Source organism: Calonectris borealis, chromosome 2 (assembly GCF_964195595.1).
Source record: "Calonectris borealis chromosome 2, bCalBor7.hap1.2, whole genome shotgun sequence".
Lineage (NCBI taxonomy): Eukaryota > Metazoa > Chordata > Aves > Procellariiformes > Procellariidae > Calonectris > Calonectris borealis.
In genome coordinates, this window is record NC_134313.1 from 45,537,318 (window position 1) to 45,561,559 (window position 24,242).

At 38.1% G+C, this 24,242-nt stretch overlaps 1 protein-coding gene across 2 annotated transcripts in view; it reads left to right on the forward strand.

Moving 5' to 3' along the window:
* The window catches only part of ST18 (ST18 C2H2C-type zinc finger transcription factor), a 167,379-nt gene that overhangs the window by 116,013 nt on the left and 27,124 nt on the right, over positions 1-24,242 (forward strand). For both annotated transcript variants that reach the window (XM_075141873.1, XM_075141874.1), the window contains 7 exons: positions 342-532; positions 4,807-5,601; positions 8,368-8,502; positions 10,012-10,102; positions 11,594-11,698; positions 13,102-13,307; positions 16,459-16,670. In XM_075141873.1, the coding sequence (XP_074997974.1) occupies positions 342-532; positions 4,807-5,601; positions 8,368-8,502; positions 10,012-10,102; positions 11,594-11,698; positions 13,102-13,307; positions 16,459-16,670 (1,735 nt within the window). The remainder of the gene's footprint in view (positions 1-341; positions 533-4,806; positions 5,602-8,367; positions 8,503-10,011; positions 10,103-11,593; positions 11,699-13,101; positions 13,308-16,458; positions 16,671-24,242) is intronic.

A 24,242-nucleotide genomic window follows, 5' to 3' on the forward strand; every position in this document is an offset into this window, starting at 1 on the left:
TTTACTGCAGAGCAGGGCTTAGATTAGCATATGCTTATTTAGGGTTAAGGATGTTGGGTTATGGCTTTTTTGGTTTTGTCTTCCTCCTCATTCTGCTTCCCCTAAACAGATTTTGGCAGCAGTGAAAAGAAATGGGACTTGCCTGTGCCCTGAACTTCGAGTACATGAGCTAAAATTAAATATCCACTAAACACAACTTGCTGAAACTGCAAGTGAATTAATATTTTGTCAGTCCTCACTTTTATACTTAGAATTAAACTAGAGGATGGTGCTATTTTTTAAACAATTTACCCCTCACTTCTCCCACTTTTTTCTCTGTCATTGCCGATTGATCATTGCAGTGCCTACAAATGCTCCATGGCTAAGAAGAGAAAAACTGAAGAACAGATATCAGGTGTTCCCGTCAACAAAAGGAAGTCCCTGTTAATGAAACCCCGCCACTACAGCCCGAGCTTGGAATGCAAAGAAGAAAATGAAGACAGGACGGATTTACAGGAAGAGATCAGTGTCCTTGAACGCAGCTCAACGCCAGGTAGTCGTGCAGTGTGGCTCCGCTTGAACCTGAGTTCCACAGGAAGGGAGATATGAAAGAGTGTTTTCAAAAAGGATGCAGAATGTGTTTGACTTCTAGCAGAGTTGGAATGGTTCATTTCTGCTTAGGTTTAACCATCGTACTTCCAATTATTTTGTACAATAACACCTCCTGGGGTCTAGTAAATGCTTTTTAGGTCACACAGAGAGACAACTACTGCAGCAGGTCAGATATGGAGCAGCGTCTGCTTCTCCACTAGCTCTGTCAAAGAACAAGGTTAAGCCCACCACTGAGAAAAACACATTTATGAAGAGCAGATTTTCACTGGAATATATAGAGCTCTTAGGAAGAAAAAAAAACGCTTAGCAAAACATTGTTGACTTTAACATTTAGCAAAGCAATTTCATGCATGTGACTGCTACGTGTGTTCTGTTTAACACGATTATTAGACTCAGCACTTTTATACTTGTTATTCCAACTCTGCTAAGCCAAACATGTCCAACAATTTATAGAAACTTCTACAACGTGTATGCTGGAAAATATGGAAGAGGATGAGGATACAGAAACATATAGCTACAGTATGTCTTTATTGCTCTTTTTTTCTAATATATGTTTATATATATTCAAAATGAACAAAAAATATCAAACTGAATTGGCTGTGACATATTTGTTTAGGAAGTCCTGCACAAATCGTTAATCGGGCAAGTGAGAAAATGTCAGTGGAATACCTTCTGCAGTTGTTTTAAAGGGAGGAGTCATCAGTATTTAACAAATGTCAAGATAAAAGCAATGTGATCTGGCACTGGGAAATTAGTAATCGTAGATAATATGAAAACAGAATGAACTTATATTCTACTCAGTTGCTGGTTGCTATGGGATTTTAAAGGTAATTTATTTTCCACTCAGTTTCTTTGTATCAAATATTTTGGAAGGACAGGGTGCTAGATAATCCCATCTATGCTCCCTTTCCCACAAAAGGTTGGACCAGATGATCTTTGGAGGTCCCTTCCAACCTGGGTTGTTCTATGATTCTATGATAAACTAAGATTAGGAATTTATATCTTTATCCACTCTAAATAGAATTTCCTTAAAAACAAAACAAAACCCCCAAATTTTATACACATGAATACCATAAAACACATAGAAGAAGAAGAAGGGTGGCTTTCAGATTAAAGTCATATCCTGCTTCTACTGAAATCAGTGGAGATCTTTGTGTCATTTCTATACGGCAAAAATTTCAGCCAGTTGTGACTTCTAAGTCTTCTAGGAGGAATCTCTCCCAGGGCTCTGATCCCATCAGCGTGAAAGCCTAGAAGGGAGCTCGCTCTTCAAACAGAACATTAATTAACAAGGTGATACCCAACGTCTCTGTCTTTTGGGTGACATTGCTAAGCTAAATTCATCACGAAAAAAGCTCCATGGTTCTCAGTGCCTGTTCAGCCTGCAAGGAGTGTTTCTATCTCCTAACACCAGAAGGGAAGCTGTTTGAGTAAGAGTTCCTGTGTGGTTTTTTTTGTTTGGGGTTTTTTTTTTTTGAGATAATAGATTTTAGCTAATTTTTCTTGTACTGATTCAGCCTGGTTCCTGGCCATCCAGAGCTGCCCTCAGTAATGTGTTTTTCCTTCCCTTTTGTCTGTTCACTGCACAAATTGAAGAACTCACTGAAGGGAAAGTACTATGATGGATGTAAAGGTAGAACTTGTGCCACATACAGATGAACTTAAGTGATTTAACTGGTTCTTTTTTTTAAAAAGGGCAAGTATTGGGCCAGGTCCACTGATATAAATGTAGGGGAACCCTATTTGCATCCAGGCCTTCAGTCAAAAGAAAAAAACCACTTGATTTCAAAAAGATTTATTTGACATCAGTGAGATTTCTCCCAAACTGCTTGTGTCAATGATAATACAACCTATCCCTTTTGCATTAATTTTGCCAGCTACAAAACAAATTTCAGCTAAAGCATACAGCTGGTCTGGGTATGTAGGTTTACTTGTAATTTCCTAGTGTAATATTGCTCATTTTATTATGAACTCATGATTCTTGTCCGTTGATCAGTTAATGCTTCAGTTCATGGATTGATGCAACTGTAAACTAAGCTGAGTTTTGATTATTTTTAAGTAAATTTACAGTCTGTAGAACTGAAAAGCAAAGCTGGGACAGCTGAACCATTAAGGCTGGTTCAACAACAAATTTTTAAATATTGCATTTAAAAATTGCTGATTATTTAAGGAGCAAAAATCTGTTATCATACATTTATATTATTTTTCATCTTTCACCCAGAAAAATAACTGTTACTATAATCAAGTTTTGTTTGTTTTGCTTTGTTTTGCAGGGACATTTCTTTTAAAACTAGAACTTCTTACTTTTTGAAATGACCCACTGATGAGATTCTGTTATTTTCCAAATGGCAGAAGAGCAAATAATAAAAATACATTTGACTAAAGTTGGTTATAAAGCCACATCATCATTCTTGCTTGCTGAGATGTGAAAAGACAGCAGACTTCTTTATTCAGAATACTGCAATGTGTGTGGTACTAGACCAGCTGCTAAAAAGTTACACTAAGGTTTACAGACATTTTTTTTAAACACAACTTTATGCACACAGTGCACAAGGCCACCTCTCCCTGCATGAGTCCAATTTTCTGAAGAAGAATAAGAATTAATCAATATTTTCTTTTAACATATAACAAACAGTTGAACCAAACAATTATGTAAACTGGAAATGACCCAAAATGCTAACAGTTTGGCAGCAGTAAAGTGAAATGCATTGTGGTGCACATGTGCATTTTTGTCCCCCTTTTCCCCTCCACAATAATCTGCACTTAATAGGAATATTTTAAACTATGTAGCTAAGCAACAGAGGTAATTGTTGCTTTCTAGAGCTTTTGTTAGGCACTCTAACACAGCCCAAATATGCATAATTAGGTATAATGTCTATAAATCATTATTGTACACATGTGGGTAGTTAAGTGGATTGAGAGAATAGTTCAATGAATTGGATATATTCACTGAAAATGCTTTTTATTTGTTTTCTGTAGTTCATAATACTTTAAAATTATCATAACCCTTTACACTTTCTCTTAATAGCTCACTGTGTTATTGAGAGAAACTTCATTTGCATTTTAGACTATGCTTAATTTATTATTTAAACCTAGAGTTCTTCTGATTCAGGAGAGGACAGACACGTCTTATGAAATAGTCTGTGCTTCTTTATTCATCCTCCTTTCTAGGAAGTAAAATGTTAAATTTTTCAGTTTATGTTGAATAGATCCCAACAAAAGAATGTACCCTATAATCAGCATTATTGAAGGGGCTAGTGTTGTGACTAAATTCTTCCCTTCATCCAAAAATGCTTTTAGTTACTATGGCAATATTTACTTGATCCTGGCAAACCAGTGTTGATTTTAGAGAGATAATTACCAGAAAGGAAGATGATGGAGATGTATTTTTGAGTGTCCTTGTCAGAGGAAATGTTTATAAAAAATTAAATGAGATACAAAAGGCATATTGTCTTCCACACTGACAACCTCTCCTACATGCAGCCTTTATTACCTGCCGGCTGCTGCTTTTCTTCTGAAGAAAGATGTTTATAAAGATAGGATGCACTTCAGTGGTGTCTTTAACAAGTCCTTTATGAGTCTGTACATTACAAGCATTTCTGTTTGCCTGTGCATGACCTGATCTACCACTTAATGTGGCAGTTGCAATAGTGACCAGGAGCTTGCCCTTTGTGAAGTATTGAGGTTTTTTCCACCAAGGTCTCTCATAGCATCCGGGGTGACTGGCAAAGTAATCAGGGTCTATTTTGAGAAAATATTTGGGAATCTTAGATGACAGAAAAGTGAAAATAGATCAGAGGAATTTTAAAATGTGTGTGTGTGTGCTTGTATATATATATTTATGCATATATTATGTAGATTGTGTGTATATATGTAGTATCTATCTGTATATGACACATTATATTTATTTGAATGTATATGAATGTGTGTGTGTTCTAAGATAATATATGTCTTCACCATCAGTGAAAAATAGCAACATATTTATTTCTCATATAGCTTGGGAGCTATAATATAAAGTAGATATAGTCTTGGAAGAGCTTTTCTTGATGCTACAAGCCGTCATTTCAAACATAGCCTTGGTGTGAATTCAATCATTTCAGAGTATCTTTGAGTAAAGAAATGCCGATTGGTAAATAAATATCTTCATATCACTTCTACAAGATACAAAAAGCAGTTATTCTTAGATATTTTTCTCTTGCTTTTTTTCTCATGCAGAGGAAAGTACTCCGAAATCAGCTGAGGAAACCCCTCATTCAGGTGGGCAAGAAAATTCCAGTCAAAGAAAAGATTACTCCAGCTACCAAGATGCCGTGGCCAAATCTTTGATGAACATGGGAAAATTAGCAAAAGATGCACCCAGTCAAACAGTGGCAGAAAATCTAAATGATAGCGGCATTCAATCCTTAAAAACAGAAGGTGATGACACTGATGAATGTTACATGATTAACTCAGCTGAAAGAAAGGAAAAGACTGTTATTTCTGACCCCAAATACTGTTCTTCTGAGGAAAATGAAAGTAACTCTGAAATTATGGACAACGAGTGGGACAGCTCCTCAAATTTCTCAGAAGAAACTAGTGTAAAGCCCCATGTAACTCAGAAGTATATCGTAGAGTGTAATCAACCCAGCGTACTGGAAGTCCCAGAAATTAAGAAGGAAGAGGTAGAATTTGGCCCTTGCGAAACACTTTGTGACTCAGAAACAGAGCTAAGAGCACCCCAGGAGTCTCACCCAGATCCTTTCGAGAAGAGAATTCAGAATCCCTTCCCTGAAAGTGAAGAAGATGACAACGAGTGCCTGTCAGAAACCACAGAAGTGTCAGTTGAGCTGGACAAATCAAAAGGGAACTTGAGTTTGCTAGAACAAGCAATTGCTCTGCAGGCAGAGCAGGGGCATGTGTTTCACAGCACCTACAAGGAACTGGATAGGTTTCTTCTGGAGCATCTAGCAGGGGAAAGGAGACAAACCAAAGTTATTGACATTGGTGGGAGACAGATATTTAGCAACAAACGTAAGGAAGAGTTTTTGGCTGTTCTTACTGGCTTAGGCATTTATCCTGTGACTGATAGAGGATTCTGAGCTGGGTTTTATAGCAACAGTAAAGAATCTGGAATTTAGCTGGTAATTTTGTCAATTATGTACCTTCACACTAGTGCCTTACATCTAACCAGGTTAAATGCTAGGTACTTGGCTTCCTGCCAAACCGCTATGTGAAGTGATCAGTAATGGGTACTAAAAGGGCTGTGTAGCTGGCACGGACACTCCTTCTCCTCCTTTTCCTCCTCCTCTACCTCCTCCTCCATAGGACACTAATACATACCTCCTAAATTTCAGCAGCCAAAAGAGAAGGCATTAAAACGGTGCTTAAGGAAAGGCTAGGGTGAAAAATTGGCCTCTTCCAAACATACCACCTAATTCCTAAGCCATGTGTTTTCTGAGTTCAGTCTACTTCATGTATCAACATTACATTTTGCTACAGCCAGCACTTCTGAGCCAGGAAAGCACAAGCCGTGCTCTTCTGTCTCATTCCCCATCAGCAGAATTACCAGTAAGTTCCAAAATCTTTATTGTTTCTGATGGTTTGTGGCATCCTACAAAGCTGTAGGAACATTGCTCCATTTTTGGTACTTAATCAGGCTTCCAGAAGTGGAGATTTAAAAGATTTGGGTTTGATTTGTAAACTGGGCTGTCTCATATGAAACTCCTCAATTGAGGATAATTACAGAACATCAAGAGATGTCATTTTATAAGCACACTCCCTGCTGTAGTAATTAACAATACATTCATATGTCCTTTGACTTTTCCTTTTGGGCTTCCAAATATACTGAGGTCACCCCAGCATTGCTGCAATTTCTGCTTTTGATAAATGATTTACTTTGGTATTTCTAGTGTTACTTTAGAGTAGTCCCTGTGGACATTGCAAATATTATGGTAGTTTAGTTGTCTAAAGCATTTAGTGTATAAGATAACTGTCAAGTTTTTTTAGGAGTTGCAACTATGAAATATTTCCTGTAATATTTGGGAAGAATATGCATGCATCACATTTTTCTGTCTCAAGCAGTCTTTTCATTAGAATGTCCTAAGCTCTCCATGCATGGTATTAGTCTACCTCCTTGCTAAACTACATGAACCTTTATTTGCTCAAATGACTATGGCATATGCAGGAATTTTACAGATACCTTTTCTTATCCTGAGACCAGCTGTGTTCACCACCAGTTGGTGTCAGTGTGACTTTCTCACAGCACACATAAGAAGGAGCAGTGATGGTAAGCATGGCAGAATCTGGCCCTTCCTGATTTGCCTCATATTATTATTAGCTGTAATTTGCAGGTGAGTTCAGAGGTAACACTCATGTAGGAACAAACTAGGCTTTGTTCAGGTTGTATAAACACCATATGATTTTAGTCAAGGTAGTATCAGGCACATAATTTTTTCACTTTACATAATTAACAGGGTTTTATTTCTAAAAAATCCACCATCAAATCCATCAGCTCTTAATTTTATTTCTTGGATTCTACATCAGAAAAACATGGCTTAAATTTATATTTTTCCATCTTTTTAATGATAAACCTTTCCAATTAATGGGGGAAAAACTAAATCATATTTCAGGGTCCCTCTTTATTTTCTGTCCACTATTGCAGCACTTTCCATTTGCAGTGATTCTAAAAAGCTTGTGGTCTCCTGTTGATGCTCAGTCTATTTTCTTTCCTCCGTATTTCTTTTTTTTTTTACCTAAAGTCTTGCCAGGGAGTTTAACCCTCATCTGTCTCTGGCGATCCTCTCCCTAAGCACGTCCTACCTCGCGGTCCAACAAAAGGAGCTTGAAGGAGGCTGCTCCCTGTGCTGGCTGCAGCTGTTTTCTCCCCCAGCGCCGAATGCTGTTGGCAGCCAATCACAGATGGAGCTAAAACCATCCTCAGCAATTTATGCGGCCACTTCCTCCAGATTTCTCACAAGAGGATTTCTGGACCAGAATTCATTCCTTTCTCGCCCAGACTTTTGATCCTGCATTGGAAATCAAATAAAGGCTTTCTGACCAGTGCTTCTTGCACAATTCTAGGTGCTTGAAACAAAAATTGGGAATGCGCTGCGGCCATTACAGAGTGGTAGCTGTGGGGCTGGGCTGAGACCTCGCCTTTGAAAGGGTATCGGCTGCTCCATGTTTTCACTGTCGTTGTGGGCTGCTCCACAAAGCGGCATTGCCATGTGTACCAGAGGGAGCTGCTTGCCTTGCCTCTCAAATGTAAAGTGGCATGTATTCAGTTTCCTAACAAAGAACCTACAGCCTAGAGATCTGCGATATTTAAGGAATGGCTTCTGGTTGAAATGCTTTTTGTTTGTTTGTTTGTTTGTTTCACACCTCAGCTTTTATTTGGTCGTCCCAGCTTCCTGGAGTCTGACATTAACAGAGTAAAAGATTGTTTCTGCTTTTTTATTTATTCCTTTATAGATCTTGCTGTTGGCTGATGCTGCCAGTTTTCTGGCTTATTGGATTGTGGCTTCTGTCCTGTTTAAGGTTCTGAATGGAATAATGACACTGCAATCCTAAAGCTATACAGTTTAGCACATAAATGGCATATTGGGAGGAGGGAGCCGTTGTTTAAAGGACACAGTGTGAAAACATAAAGTGATGCTTAAATCACATACATCTCTGTTAAAACTTTGTGTAGGAATTACATCTGAAGTACAAAATAGAGAGTATCACGCTGCTAGGATCACTCTGCTGAGTGCAGACAGGGGCTAAAGCCAAACAAAATCCTATCTGATTTCTCTGCAGATTCACCCAGGCCTGAAAAGAGAGAAACCAAATGTCCCATCCCAGGATGTGATGGCACAGGGCACGTGACTGGGCTGTACCCTCACCACCGCAGTCTCTCAGGCTGTCCACATAAAGTTAGAGTGCCACTAGAAAGTGAGTATCATCACCCTGCAGTCCAGAATAACAGTTGGATCTGGCCCGGTATTGTGGGTAGCGTGTGCTCATGCTGGAAAAGAAACCCACTTTTTCTGGGTGAGATTGCAGAATAAGGTTGAGAGAGGAGCCATTGCACCTTCTTTGCCTGCCAGCTCTTAGTCGCAGTTATACTTCCCACACTTGTGAAGCTCAAGTACTCCTTAGCAGTAGCATTACAAACAGCAGTAGGCTCCTCAGGTGGACTGGGAAGAGTAAGATCAGAGCCAAACTATCCCCACCCTGCCAGCAGACCTGCATGTCGTAGTCTTATGAATCTTCAAGATCTTGCTTCCCCATCCTTTTGCTAAGGCATGCAGCACAGAAATCACCTGCTTGTTTCAGAGCTGCGACCTGATTTGCAGTAATCACACACCGAGGCTGCTGATTTTCATTGCCAATAACTGAGCGGCCTGGGCGTGCTTATTCAGAGATGTTTCCAGTGTCCCCCTTACCACTGAGCTCAAAAAGGTTACTTCCATCAGTACATCCCAGCATTGGTCCACAGCACGTCCCTCTCGTATGACTGTATTGTGCTAACTCTTTTATGCCCAGTCTAGCCTGAATTTCCCTGCTTATTTCCAGCTGTGCTGGTCTGATTACCTTGGTTTGTGTGTGTGTGTAATCCTGCAATGTGATGCAATGAAATGCTGCATAATAAGCCATAACCTAATGTGAAACTATTCGTTTAAACAACCTAGTTAGTCAGATTGTTTTCTGTGGTGGCATGCAAAACAAGAAATTAAAATTGCACTTGCCGATGTCCTGTTCCTATCTGTAGCTCTCCTTTTTTTAAAATCTGGTACTAAACTGTATTTATGGAAACATCTGCTGAGTTAAGCAGGCTGCTGCATTTGGAAGACCTTAGCAACATTAACTTTCTAAAAAGTTAAAATTAACAAGTCCTTGTTAATTATCACACTTCCAATCAGATGTATTCTGTCCTGCTGGCAAAAAAAAAATTACAATTTGGTTCCTGACAGAACAAACCAGTTGACTGAACAGTCAGCTTTTTTGAAGCATTGTGCACCCAAAGGGGTAATGCAGTACTGAAGCCATGAGGGCAGACATACAAAGACATACTCTGTTTTACACAGATGTACATCGCAGTCTTAATAAAAATGATCCACGTCAAAGGGCATAAGAAATGTACATGTACTGTGTTAATGGTGTATGAACCAGAGGGCAAAGGGCTTCATGATGTAACATCCTTCTGTCTTTGTTCTTTTGAAGTCCATAGAACCAATGATGTGGGAAGCCACACTACAGCAATGTAGGGATAAACTGGCATATGCTGGAGGCACCAGCCTTGCTGTGTTGTAGGTCCTTTGCTTCTCCTTTTCTTTTGTGGTCAAAATGTGACAGAACTGAGAATCTGAGTCTGAATAAAAATGTTCTTTTTTTTTAATATATGTATTTTTAATTGATGTATGTTATTACACCTTTTTTTTTTTTCTTATTCCTTTTTAGTTCTTGCCATGCATGAAAATGTTTTAAAGTGCCCCACCCCAGGATGCACTGGAAGAGGACATGTCAACAGCAATCGCAACACACACAGAAGGTAGTTCAGAAAAGTCCCTGTCCACTTAAAATCTAATGTACTCAGGAGTAAATTGATGGGCAAGTCTTGGAATTAAATGTTATGTACTACACTGCAGAATGCCTATGAACTGCAAGGGTAGCCCATATTATATATAACCAAATAATTGTGTTTAATTTCATTATATCAAAAATGGCTGCAGCACTGAGGATGGCAAATTCCGCTAGTATTTTTCAGAGATGAGATTTCAAACTACAATTTCATTAGTCTTCACAGTGAAACACCATCATGTAAAAGGGATAGGAATGAACAAATACATTATTATTGCTACAAGTGGAAAACCCAGCAGAAACCACCACATATATGGTAGACCTTGGCAGAAACTTCCCATCAAGGCACATTTCCTTTTAGCAAAACAGGAAATTTTAAGTGGAACACTTTAGAATCCCTGGAAAAACTAACTCCATTTATTGCCCTCAGGAATGTCATCTTCCTGCTTGGAACGTTTTTGTCTGTTTAACTTGTTGCCTGAAGGGAGAAAGTAAAATTGAGAAAAGCCTTCCAGACAGGCAGCTGGGGAATCACAGCTGGGCTGCAGGTGAGGCAGAGAGTTCTCTGTCTCCAGCAAGCCACTGCTGTCGGCATGGCTCTTGTCAGTACTGTTTTCTGCTGGAAGCCAGCAAGCCAAAATATTCTATTATAGTGCTTCTGGAAAAATATAATGTCAATCTTGCAATCAAACTTGGGACAGAAAATTTTCAAAACCAACTTTCTCTGTTGAACCGAATTTTTGTGGGATTTTCTTTTTTGTTGGTGATTGATTGGTTAATTGGTTATTGTATGAGGGCACCAAAATCAGGGATTATGATACTGTGTTATTATCTGTAGTCTTTGCCAGAGAGATCACAAGCTCATCTACAAGAATATATAAGGAACCGGTAAACACTTTTTCATTGCATTTCCTGTTTTAAATCCCCAGTCATCTTTGCAGCACATCAGCTGCACCATAAGCGACCCATGAATAGGATAAGAAAACATGTTCTAATCTAATAAAGCAGATAGGGGAAAAAAAAAAAAAAGCACAACTTGAAATGACAAAATGTGTTCTTTGGTAACAGTCGTTCACATACCCCTGTTTTTTCCCCAAATTCACTTTCTTTTTACTCAGTAGGAGGCTTATATGCATGGTTTAGCTGATAAAGTTAATGGCATTTGTCAAAAAATTTACTAGTGACTTGCCAGCCAGAAAACAGCAAAGCAGAACTGTGGAAAACTCCTACATGATTCAGTTTCCAGATATATCACCTCAAATAAACAGATTTCACAGTTTTGCATTAAGGGTTGAAAAACAGATGAATCTGGGCTATAATAGCAGCAACTCCCGTAGATGCACTAGGCACCAGAGAAGTTTGAAGTCATTGGGTTCCACAGCACACATTTCCTTTACTTAAGATTTCATTTTAACATTTTTTTTTCCTTCTTGTTTCTTTTCTTCACCTTGCTTTTAAACAGCCTTTCTGGTTGTCCAATTGCTGCAGCTGAAAAGTTGGCAATGTCCCAGGAAAAGAGCCAGCTCGAGTCTCCAAAAGCTGGGCAGTGCCATGATCAGACTCACAGGTAGGAGCCCTCACAAACTAGTCTCTCCAAAGTATTTCTGCACAAACTCTGTGCCCCGTCCTCAGCTCTTTCCCCCATTTCCGATGTTAGCTACAGGGGTAACTCGGTTTTCCAGGATGAACCTCTGCAGAGCTAAATAACTTGACTGTATCTCAAAATGAACAAGCAGCTTTCTGCTAGTTCTTGTGCATCTGGCTGACATTAAAGACGAGACGTATCTTTTGAAAAGCAATCAAATATACTCTACTAAATCTTACTTCAACACAAATAACCTAATCAATGGTTCTTAAATGTCTTTCTTCTGTAAACCAAATCTCCTATCTTGCTGAAATTTAAAAAATTTTCAAGAACTGTTCCTTTGTTACAATATTTTGGCCACTGAAACTTGATTAAAGATCTCTTTGACCTTATTGCACTTTTAGCAGCTCAGTCCTCATTTATTTTGTGATTCTTTTCAGAGGAATCTTCCCGGTCATCCAGTAAGTACCATGTTATCTGAAAGGGTTGAGAACTCTGCTCATTCTGTTTCCCACCATTGAATAATTCATAGTTTGAGTTTCTTTATTTTAAGTTTATTGGTTTAATTAGTTTAATTTATTTTTTATACAATGGCATCAAAAAGGGAAAGCATTTTTTATTGCAATTGTATTTTGTTTGAGAGTTATATGGACCCTACAGACATACATAATTTGCACATCATTGGCACCACGACCATTACAACCTATTATATTCAGGTCTATTTGGGGACACTTTAATTTGTTGATTATTGACATGATCAGCTCTAATGGTTCCTTCAGAGCCATTACAGAATATTATGTCCATGTGTCTGCCAACTGCACGTGCCTTAACTCCACATATGAAAAGTCCTTAGGAAATTACTAAAGACAAGTAGTTACTGAACAGTAACTAAATGGAATAACACACCATAAATAATTTGTTCCTCCCAAATAACAGAAGCAATTATTTTAGATCATCTTATATTATATTTATACCATACTCATTCACAGCAAAGTGAGAACAACAGTGATCCGTAAAACTACGAGTCCTTTGACTAGCAAAAATCCAGACAATTTTTAGAAATAAAGGAAGCACCATGCTACAATGGTAATCCAGAAGTCAGTCAGTATCTTTCTTGTAAATAGCCCACACCATTATTAGAGAATACTAGATTTTTTTATGTCCTCAGCTTTGAACTTGTATGAAGTCAAAGTCCTCTTTGACTACTAGGTCAGCCACCATATTTATGATGTCATTTATTTCTTGTATAAACCTACCAGTAAGTTTTACATGTGATAACAACACACTTCCTGGTACTGAGATGCAACTGTATCCTATTTTTCCAGAAAAAGATTATTTAAAGATATTCTTGTCTTTCTCATTCATTCTTTCCCTCCTCTCTGCAGAACAAATTTAGCGAAGCAGCCTGAGGTATCTCAGTACAATTACAGAACTTCACAGCCAGTCACCTCCTCCAGAGCCACCCTGGCGAAAGAACAGGAGAAGTTTGGGAAAGTACCATTTGATTATGCCAGCTTTGATGCACAAGTCTTTGGCAAACGCACAACAGCACCTGTGGCACAAGGACGAAAAACACCCCAGTTCCTTGAATGTAAGCTTGAAATTCCATTATCTCTTGGAAAATGGACAAAATGTCAATGACTTTTTCTTTCTTTTAGCTTGTTTTGCTTTCAAACGTCTAGAATTCAAAAAATGTCTGTAGGAAGCATCTTTAACCATGCATTCTGTGGCCAGAATGCTAAACATAATCACTGGTTTGCTAAATACAGAATCCTAGAATGCTAAATATCATCACTATAAGCTTTACTTTTTTGACTTTTTTTTTAAAAGTAATTATCAGGGGAAAAGAGGAGTAAAAAGGAGTGGTTTACGTCTTATCTGTTACCTTCTTCCTTGGCTAAATTATATCTTTATGTGATAGGATGCTGCCATGAGAAGTCCCGTGGAATGTGTCTACACAAGACATAATGAATTGTAATATAGAGAAAACCAAGTTAGGTTTTAGAAGGCATTTCAAATACCTTTTAGCGGTATCCATGCAGGTATTATTCCTCCTAGATGACCACGTGCCTCAGCTGCATTACTTCCAGGCCTGGGTTGAATTTGTTTTGATATCTCATATTTCTGTACTACATCATATTTGTAGTACAGACATATCCAATGCATCAAACTGTTATCAAGATTCCTCTGCTTGCATCATTTACAGATTTGCTGTACAAATGAGATACCACAGTCTGAACACTGGTTATTTATTGCAGATGCTTTTCACAATCTGCATGGGAAACTTCAGGAAGATTCTGCCATTGTATTGACCATTATAAAATACTCTTCAGTTCAAAGAAATAAATGATTCTGTTGCCATGAGGAAAATGGAAAAAAAGGGTTTCATTGCATCATATTTGGGTTCAGAAGAAAATAGATCCAAAACAATGTGACAAAAGACTCCTTAGTTGTTTTTTCTTTTGTTCATGGCAAAAAAAATAGTAAAGAAAAACAAAAAAGGAAAACAAATTGCATCCCACTTATCCCAACAAAGGAGAACATTCATAGTAAGGTGAACAGAAAAGCAGAAAATTTTATATATATATTTACACATATATAATATAATATAATAGACTTCTAATACTATATAACATTATATATGTTTTATATATTTATAAAATTTGTATATTTATATATTTATTTGTGTATGTGTCTGAGTACACATACACATATATATATGTTTGTAGGTATCTATGTGTTTATATATATATATAAATACCCTATTTAAAATTGCAAATGAAAAGTAGATATTTATCTGGCCTGGAAAATAGGCCTGTTCAAATGAAAGAAAATATGTGCATTGCCAGCTTCTTGGGAGGCAGATTTTCTAATTTTGTTTGTAAAATTGAATATTCCCTATTAGCTGTCTCTTTGCATAGATGTATGTCTATTTCACAGGTTCATTTCAAGGAAAAAATGATTTAAATGTTTTTATACAAACGCAAATCCATACATATGCAATTTATGCATAATGTATATCAGGGCTGAAGTTTACAGACTATGTTCTTGCAAAGATTGCAGTGTGCAGCTATTATTTCAATGGAAAGGTGAAAGTAAAAGAGCAGGTGAGTGCTTTACCTATGCAGATATACAAAAGTTGGCAATAAGAAGCTGATGATGTAGTGACTGGTTCAGCGTCCTATGTAAATATGTAGCTAGCCAAAAGCCCATCATTAGCCCTCTGTGGATTCTGGACTTATAAACTTGATTTGTTAACAAAACATGCACCCTTCATAGCCTGCTTTTTTTTTTTTTTATCTTTTAGGGTGAGTAATGGAAAATGCACTTTTTTGCTCTTTAATAACCTGAAGTTAGCTGTAGTAACTGCTAAAAATGTAGGCCCTCTTGCTTGTGCTATAGTTTTACAGCAGGGTAGATAAATCCTTTTTCATTTGCACCGGAGAAAGGGAGAACGGAATCATGAGGCTTTTATGTATTGCTCTACTGAGATGCCTCCAGTACTTAGAAAACTGAATATGGCATTCAGCTACAGTCAGTGCACACAGACAAGCATTTCTTTTAGAGCATCCCAGGTTTGAGGAAAGATGAGTTCTTCAATGTCTTGTGTAGGTCTTAGCATTAAAATGCACTCAGCCAAAGCTCTACATCCAAAGGGATCCAGTGCCTTGGGGCTCAGATCTTTATGGAGCAAGCAGATGACCATATGCAGAAATGTTCTTGGTGTATCTGGGTGTAGGCTGAGAAATTGGATTTTGCTTAGTTTATCTTTGTAGGACACTGTGAAATCTACAGACAAAAGAAGCGATTGTTGCTTACTAAGAGCTGAGATCATGGTACTGTGTTTTCCCTGCAACAGTTAATGACATCTCAAGCTCCAAAATCCAGAACAGGGAGCAGAGTTCTCTCTACCTGTTTTAGAGTAAGTTCTACTGATGGAGCAGAAGTCAAAGAACCACACACACCACTTTTGTCTGTGAAAGTGCTTTTCTGTTCACCTGTTAGTTTGTCATTCTCAACTGACCTCTTTGTACCTAGTAAATCTGTGTAGTATTCCAAAAGATAGCCAACATAAGACAGTGAGCTAAGATCAGTTTTATTCTGAAGGCTCATTGTCATTATTTTTTTTATTGATTAAAGGGTAGACTTAAATTTCTAAAAATTTCCACAAAATCAGTACTGAATATTCCTAACAGGTAGTGTTCTTATCCGATTGCTCCAGTTCATTCAAGAGTCTGGTCTTGTTCTCCTTACTCACATAAGCAAAGCTATTTAAATAAAAGACTTATTCATTTAAGTAGGGTAAGCAGTGTTGTTTTAGCTAAGACTGGACAAGTCACTGTTGTTTTTTTACACAATAGAGCTCCAAGAGGAAGCCTTCATAAGGGTATATTTACAATTGCATTTGCCCACCAGTGTCGTCAGGTCACGATGGATAACACACTAACGCTTGTTCAGTCTTTCCTTGGATATCATTGCTTTTAATGCCTGAGTAAGGAATGAGTGAAATCTGAGTAAAAGTCTCAGATGCTTTGTTGAAAGATGTGTATTTTCGGGTAAATATTAAATTATCATGTTTCTGAAGCCATTTTTACAGCAAACCCCTACTGCCAATAGGAAATGGATTGTTTAAAATGTATTCTTTGAATATTTTAATGTATGAAATTGTAGTCTGAGAAACAAAACTATTTAATGGGAAAAATCTCATACGTGCAATTGCTAATCAAATCTCTCTTCAACAGCAAAGCATTTTTCAAATCCAGTGAAATTTTCTAATCGACTGCCTAGTGCTAGCGCCCACACACAGAGCCCTTGCCATGCCAACTCTTATAGCTACGGTCAATGTAGTGAAGACACCCACATAGCAGCAGCTGCTGCTATCCTGAACCTTTCCACCCGCTGCAGGGAAGCAGCAGAGATCCTCTCCAACAAACCACAGAGTCTGTCTGCCAAGGTAGGGTAGTCCAAGAACCTGGAGGGTGTGCTAGCTACTGAACTGTGCGAATAAACTGTCTTTCATGTTAGTGACTGCATTAAATCCCCAAAAAGGAGGCTTCTGTTTGCATGAGAGACAGAGAAAAAATCAGTAATGTAGTGACCAGTTCTGATAAAAATAAATAAATAGCAGGATTATGTTGCTACTCTTTTCATAATTGAGCCCTAAATACAAGGGGGGAGTCTTGTGGGAGGAAAAAAGAAGGGTATTTGAAATCCAGCAACAATCTGTGATGGATAACGAGTTAGGTCTGTTTAAAGAGGGAATTTTCCTCCCTCTGAAACCTGCCATAAGCGATCATTTTGGAGGCTGATTAAAAAAAAAAAAAAACATGTGATTAATCAAGGTGATAATTTGCTAGCAATGGAACAGAACTACACCTATTGAGTCTGTTGTCTTTGGAGCTCATGACAGTTTGACAAGGTGTAGGGAGGGAAATAACAACTGATTTTGGTAAAATTCTCCTTTCTGCTGGCAAGAGAGGAGAATCAGGCCCACAGCGGTTGGAGACAGATAATTTGTGCAAGTCTGTCATAATGGAAAGCTGCCTAATATCGTAGATGTTTGTGTGGCTTTCATGTTTTGGTTTCTGCTTTGCATTTCCTCACAGATCTTTATGATTTACAAATGGTACTGTGTGAGCTATGAGCCTTATTTTCTGTGCCATTATATAGTATTATACTGCTGATGAAAACAGACAAGATTTTCTTCTGATGACCGTAGTTGTGGGAGCACTGTTGTTTATTATTTGTATTAAAGTCAGACATGCTCCGCTGCAATGAAACTTTTGAGAGCTCTGTGTAGATGAGAGGGTGCCATTAGAAGAACTTGAGAAGAAATCATTGGGGAGTGAAAAGAGGTAGATTTATCAAAACACAAAGTAGCAGGTGTGTTTCTGCTGTGGGACTCTCAGTCATGATGTGTGCTCCAAAAGGCAGATGACCTATTTCTCTGCAAGTCAGTGTCGCTCTACCTTGTCTATTGTAGCATCAGGCTCAGTCTGGGTAGAGGTGGCTTCCACAGATGTTGCTTTACAATTTGGTTGGGCCTTCATTCACCATTGCTAAGAGGTTAGCTGTTATTCTTTGAGGGGAACTACTTATTTTACCATCAGCATAACACCTTGTTAGGTATTCCAAGCCTTGCTCCTTTGCAGAGTGGTAACCCTTACTTTGCTGCCATTGATTTCCACTTGTGAAGTCTTGGATCTTGAAGCCAATGTTGTGAGATGCCCCAGAGTCTGGGGGTGTGTAGAGTGTGTCCACATGCATCCCTCATAACACAGACATTATCTGTCCCAAAGATTGCTCACGGAACCTTTTCCAGATGACAGATCCATCCCTGATATATGCTGTAGAAAGCTCCTTCCACTGGTCTTCAATAGAGACTTCTTATAGCAGGGAAATGGAAACTGATGCCAATGGCTGGATTAAATTGCTGCGGCAGCCTTTGGCTGACCTCAGCAATAGACCTTCTTGCCAGAGAAGAGCAGTAAAGGGACCAGGCATAACCCAAAGATTTTCTCCTCCGTACCTGCTTCACAGTTGCCAAATCATGGGGAAGGTTTGAATGGAAGTGAACATAATAGTAACGATATGGAGGGACACTTGGGGCACATAGCTTCCTCCTTTTTCACAGCCAGGAATCCAGCCTAAAAGAAAATCACCTGCATACCTAGCTATCTGCCTGCCTCCACTTTTGCCAGACTTTCTGGAGGGCATACTGCTACAAAACATCTGACACAAGAATCAGAATTAGCTTCTGGCCAGAACACAGGCAAGTAAGCCCCAAACAGATTTGGTTGCCAAAACCACACAAAACCCATTTTTATTTGGTTTTAGCTATTTATTACTTTTATCATACAGGACTCAAACAAAAAATTGTGGAAATAAATCTCTAGACTCTCTTCAGTGAAGACGCTTTCTTATTTTAAAATATGAAGCAAAAAATAAGGCTAGTTTCTGTCTAGCTATCAATGTTTCTGAATTGTTTTGTAGCTGGTATTGGCCGCAAAGGTAAATGTTTAACTGTTAGAATATCTTAGATATTTTTTGATCATAAAAAACATCTCTTGAGGCTTTACCAGTGTTTGGACTCAAATAATGCAGCATCAACAGATGACTACAGAATTAATGATTTCCTTTCACTACTCGTGATAGCACACGCATTCACCAGGTCTGAAAATACCTGTGTGGGGTGGCTGTGTTCCAAGCCCCATAGTATCAGACCTCTCAGCCCTGCCCCTTGCCACATTCCTTTGTTCCTTTGCCTAAGAAAACCTGATTAGCATCGTCCATACTTTAGCAGATGAAAGCTCCTGACTTGTAAAGGTGTTTGCTCTCATGTGAGCATCAGGCAGCCTCCCAGCAATCCAAGCCACGACGCTTTGCAAGTGGGAGCCAGTGTGGTGGTAGAGCCAGGGCCAGTGGGGTTACAGAGGATTTCCTGGACTTGCAGGAAATCCTTTGAAAGTTACACAATTGTCAGAGCTGTAAAAACATTGTGTTTCTAAGTTTTAAAAGCAGAACTTGTACTTCAAACATTTCAAGCAAGTGTCATTTTCTTGTATTCGCTCAAGGCATGCATATGTTGCCTTGCTTAAACAGGTGGGGAGAACACCAAAACGTTGTTTAGCACAAGTGTATTCCTGAAGTAATTTTTTTTCCTTCTGTCTCTCAAATTTTTTTTCTTGACCTTCAGAGTGTTGTCCATTTTTTAGTAAGAGTTGGATGTTTTACCTTGAATGTTCACCACTTTTCTGTAAATATAGATAACACTTAAATGAAAAGTGAGTATTTTTTACAGCACAGTTCCAAATTTCATGAATTCAATGGATTTTCAGATATGTATCTCACATTCTCTACATATTAGTTCAAAAGGGAGAGTCTAAACCAAAAAAAGGGAGAGAAGGTAGCGAGAGTAGAGAAATCAGATTACACATTAGCAGTGCCGTTGGTAAGAGAAACTTTACAAAAAGATCTAATGTACAAAGGTGATCCGCCAAATACTTCTAGATTAAAATTCTGAATTTATAAATTAAGAAATTTAAAGAATAAATTTATTCCGAAATGGGCAGTGAAAAGGATCCTAAGCTTTCTTCATGAATTACTTATCAGCTGCATACAAAATACTAAGATCATCAGATACCTTGGTGATACTTTTTTAAAAAATAATTAATACCACATTAATGTTACATTGTCTAAGCCATTCAATCCCACAGGTGGAGACACCTGGGACTGTAGTAAACTGTTCCCCTGAATATAATCCTGATCAGCCAATTCTCATGTGGTCTGTACCCCAAACCAGTCTCCTGGTCTCTGTTTGATGGGCAGCTTACATAGCTTCATTCAACTCCCACTAAGTAAACAGAAGGACTCCCCTAGAAGGCTTAGCCTGCAGTTTCTAGCACAGTGCAAGGTCTACATCATCATAACATCCAGGGATCTTCCCTGTTTACAGCCCTCACCACATTCACGTCTCAGAGAGGTAGCTGCAAGCAATACAATTTATCTGTATCCTCATCACTGCTGCTTGCCAAATATTTTGTTGACTGTTTTGGTGTTTTTCCCACCTGTTTAGACAAAATGGCATATGCGCATTATGCCTTGAAAGAAAACAAAAAATGACACTTGCTAAAAATGTTTAAAGTTCAAATTCTGTTTTTGAACAAAATTATGTCATCTCTCCATTCTTGGATATTGATGATGGTGATAATTACATCAATTATTTCAACAATGTAGTTAGTACTCAGCATGTTTGTCAGGCAGTCCTTTACTCCAAATACCTTAAAGCCTAAATACAGGATGAAAAATCAGCCAAGAATATCACTAGGTACCATCCTGTTATACTGCTGTGCATACTGCTCCTTGAGTACATTCTTGGCTGCCTTTTTTTGATTTGAAAATTGCTCTGGGCTGAAATTGTGACCTCATTTGTGTCTCAGATGTTGCTGGGCAGTTACAAATTTTCTTATTTTGAACCCAAATTAGTATTTTGGTTTGCTGCAGAAGAACTCAATTGCTTAAATTTAAGTCTGCAGCATTGAGGACCATGTACATGTGTTTTTATTGGTTGGGAATAGAAAAGATTGTACTCTCTTGGATGGAGTTGCATTAAGAATTGTATTCATACATATGGCAACATACTAGTTCCAGAGACACTCCCAATACCAGAACTGAAGAGCCCTTTTGAGCTTTCCAAACCAGACTGAACTGCTAGTGGGAATGCAAAATCATTGATAATGTTTCTTTGGACTTACCTAGTATTAAGTTGTACGGCTGATGCCAACAAAAGAATACATAAAACCCCTTTGTATGTAATGATACAATCTCCCTAAGGTCACAGGTTTGAAATAAGACTCATGCAGACACAATAATTCACTCTTTCTGATCCAGCTATGAAATAAAGCTTAACTTGTAATCGTTACTGGAGAAACACTGCAGAGTATTAAATGTTGTGAGTGATCAGATGGACCAAAACTGTATGAAAAAAAGCAGGAGTAATTTATCATAAAAAACAACATCCTTTATTGTCCTAGCTGATGTAATTCAGTTCTAAGGACAAGACTTAATAATGTACTAGAAAATATTCTGTAATATCTATGTCATAAGATAAAGGAGGCTGAAAAAGCTTGACTTTAAAGTACAAAGCACTTGAAGAGGATAGATTCTTTTTTTACATATTTATTTTACATTTTTTTTTTACATATTTATACTAGTCTTCATTTTAGATATTCATAGCAGAGTACTACTTGTACCTTATGTTTTCACTGAATAGATCCTGGAGTAAAGAAAATATGCTTCAGTCATTTTTCTCTCATTTTTTATTCTGGAATCCTTTTTCCAGCTGCTTGTAAAACCTGTCATTGATGTGGGTGTAGATAAGGACTAACCTGGTTTAATTACCGTGTGTATCCTCTCACCCTCGTTGATTTTTCTTCATTGTTTCAGTGGATTTTTTCCTGGTTTACACCACTGTAAATGTAAATGTAAATGTAAATGTAAATGTAAATGTAAATGTAAATAAGATCAAAATCAGGCTCCAAAGATTTACAAAGCTGCAAACTAATATAAGTTAGGAAATAATAAGATACATTTACATCTATATTTTGCTTACATTTTTAAAGAAGGATCAGCACAGTTTACATTGTTTTTGCAGCTATCTTTTAAATATGTCATGATAAATGGATAAATATAGGCCTGCTCACACACACACTAGAGTTGACAGTAATAAGATCTTGCCTTCACTGAGGAGAACACAGCCTTTACAAGTCTGAGCTAAGCATAGTAAGTGCCATTTTCTGTCAGCGTGTCATAGCACTGCTCTAGCATTTTTTGCCATTTGCCATTTTTGTCTTTTTAGTTCCATTTTAAAATTAATGTAAAAATAAACATGGTAAAACAAGCAAAGGAGACATATTGAGAGGAGGGTGGGATGAGAGTAGGAATGAAAACTGGAGCAGTATCTCTGACTATCCTCTCTTTTTGCTCTGCCATTTGGAGTTTGCTATGAAGGCAGCAAAGTGATAGCTCTTTTATAACATTCTGAATAAAAAGCTATGCTGTAAACGTGTAATCCATCCTGCGATGGGCAAAAGGGGATATTTTTTCCATGACTATATTTAATTGTTGCGTGCATCTGTGAGCTCACTTAAACCCCATCTGTACGCTACTTCACAAACACACAACCCAGCCTTCCCTGAGCAGAATTAGGTGCATGTTGGACAACCCAACTTCTACGTGAATTTCAGGAAAGTGCTGAGGAAGCTTTAAATATCCATGTTAGTAAATGCTCTAAATCCACGTTAGTAAATCAGCCAGAGCTCCTTGCTGTGGCTAATGGTATCTGTTTCTCAGAGACAATATGTTTCCTGATATTTTTCTACGTACACTTTCACCGAGGTGATTGATTTTGGTCCTTTTTGTTGTCACTGTTGCCTTCTGAGTAGTTGATATTTTGTTAGTGACAGAGAATCTGCACTATTTATGGGTTTTGCACTATAAAACTACTGCAGCCCAGTCACATGGCTTCCTTTCCTAAGCCATCTGTCACAGAGGTCTGGAATTTTATGTGAATGTTGGTTGTGCAGACTTAACCCAAGTTTTTTTATTATGAAAAATGTCAGCAACTACAATATTTAGCATTTTACTTTACATTGGTCATTAAACTTGATTACTGTAGCTCTGTTTCATTGCTATAGTTACATATCAATTATGAAGCCAAAAAACACTGGGGCAATCATGGCAGAGCTATATTGTTAGATCCTGGAGTGTGCGCTTGGCACTGATATAGTTAATATCTTGGATTTTTGTAACTAAGGTTTATTAATGCTGGTATAAAAATGTATTTGATATTATACAGATGGCATAAGATGTTGTGGTTACTAAGTTATTATCCAGGATAAGCTGCACTGTCAAATTCAGGGCTTAAAACTATCACAGGAGATTAAACTGTTTACTAAAAAGGGGCAGAAAGATATAACCAAAGCATCTTAGTATGAACATATTAGAAGTGTATTTACTTCCCATAAATATAATAAAACATTTCTCTCTGTAAGCTGTATGATTGAAAATGTGAACTTTGCTATGCAGGAGAACCAAACATAAGAGGTGCCTGAGTTTCCGAACTGGGGGCAAGCAGATGGCTTGGTAGTGCTTCAGTCTAGGTGGGCATCTGTCTGAGGCCCATGGGTACAAAATGGAGTCAGGATGCCTGAGTGAGAAGAGATCGCTGGGCCCTAAAATTTCAACTCTTACCAACATTTTCCTTCTGATTAAAAAGATTTCGCCAGATGCATTTTACCTTTAAATGAGTCACCGCTGGCGGTGGTAGAAGACATGCACGAAGGAAGCTTGTGCCTTCATTCCAACCGGGGTGGCCATGTCACACTTTCACTACAGGGGAAGAATTACCTGTTTCGCTACAACTGTTTTTAAGATCCTCAAGCAAGGATAAGTTTCACTGTCCTATCTTTAACCATTAAATGGTTGACTAATCATCAACTCCAGCAACAGTTAATGGGAAGAAAGAGAAAGGGACTCTTTCTGCCAGTGTCTCACCTCTTTCTAAGGAAGAGGTCTAAGGAAGATGGAAAAACTTGCCCCCTGGACATACCTGCCTCTTTTCCATTTACAACAGAGTGTCTAGGTGATTTACTTATGCTACGGGTTTACTTTTATGTTACTTGAGGTAGGAAGTCTCAATCTGGGTTTATACGACTGTCTCCTATAGCATCTAACACATCTAGTCCCAAATTCCCAAGTGGTATCTGAGCTTTGTGGTGATGACAATAACAGGAAGACACAGAGCAATGTTAATTGCAGCATTCTACATGTGCAAATCTATGGCGTTGTTATTTATCTCTATAGTCTTTGAATGTTTTCCACCTTATTCAGGGCAACACACAGAACTAGACTACCAAGAGCTCCTCCAGAAGTCACCTCTTTCACCTCTTCCCCTACTTGACTTTAGTAATTGCTGGTAATAGCAAGGACTAGTCTTATACTCATTGTTATATAGACAATATGTCAG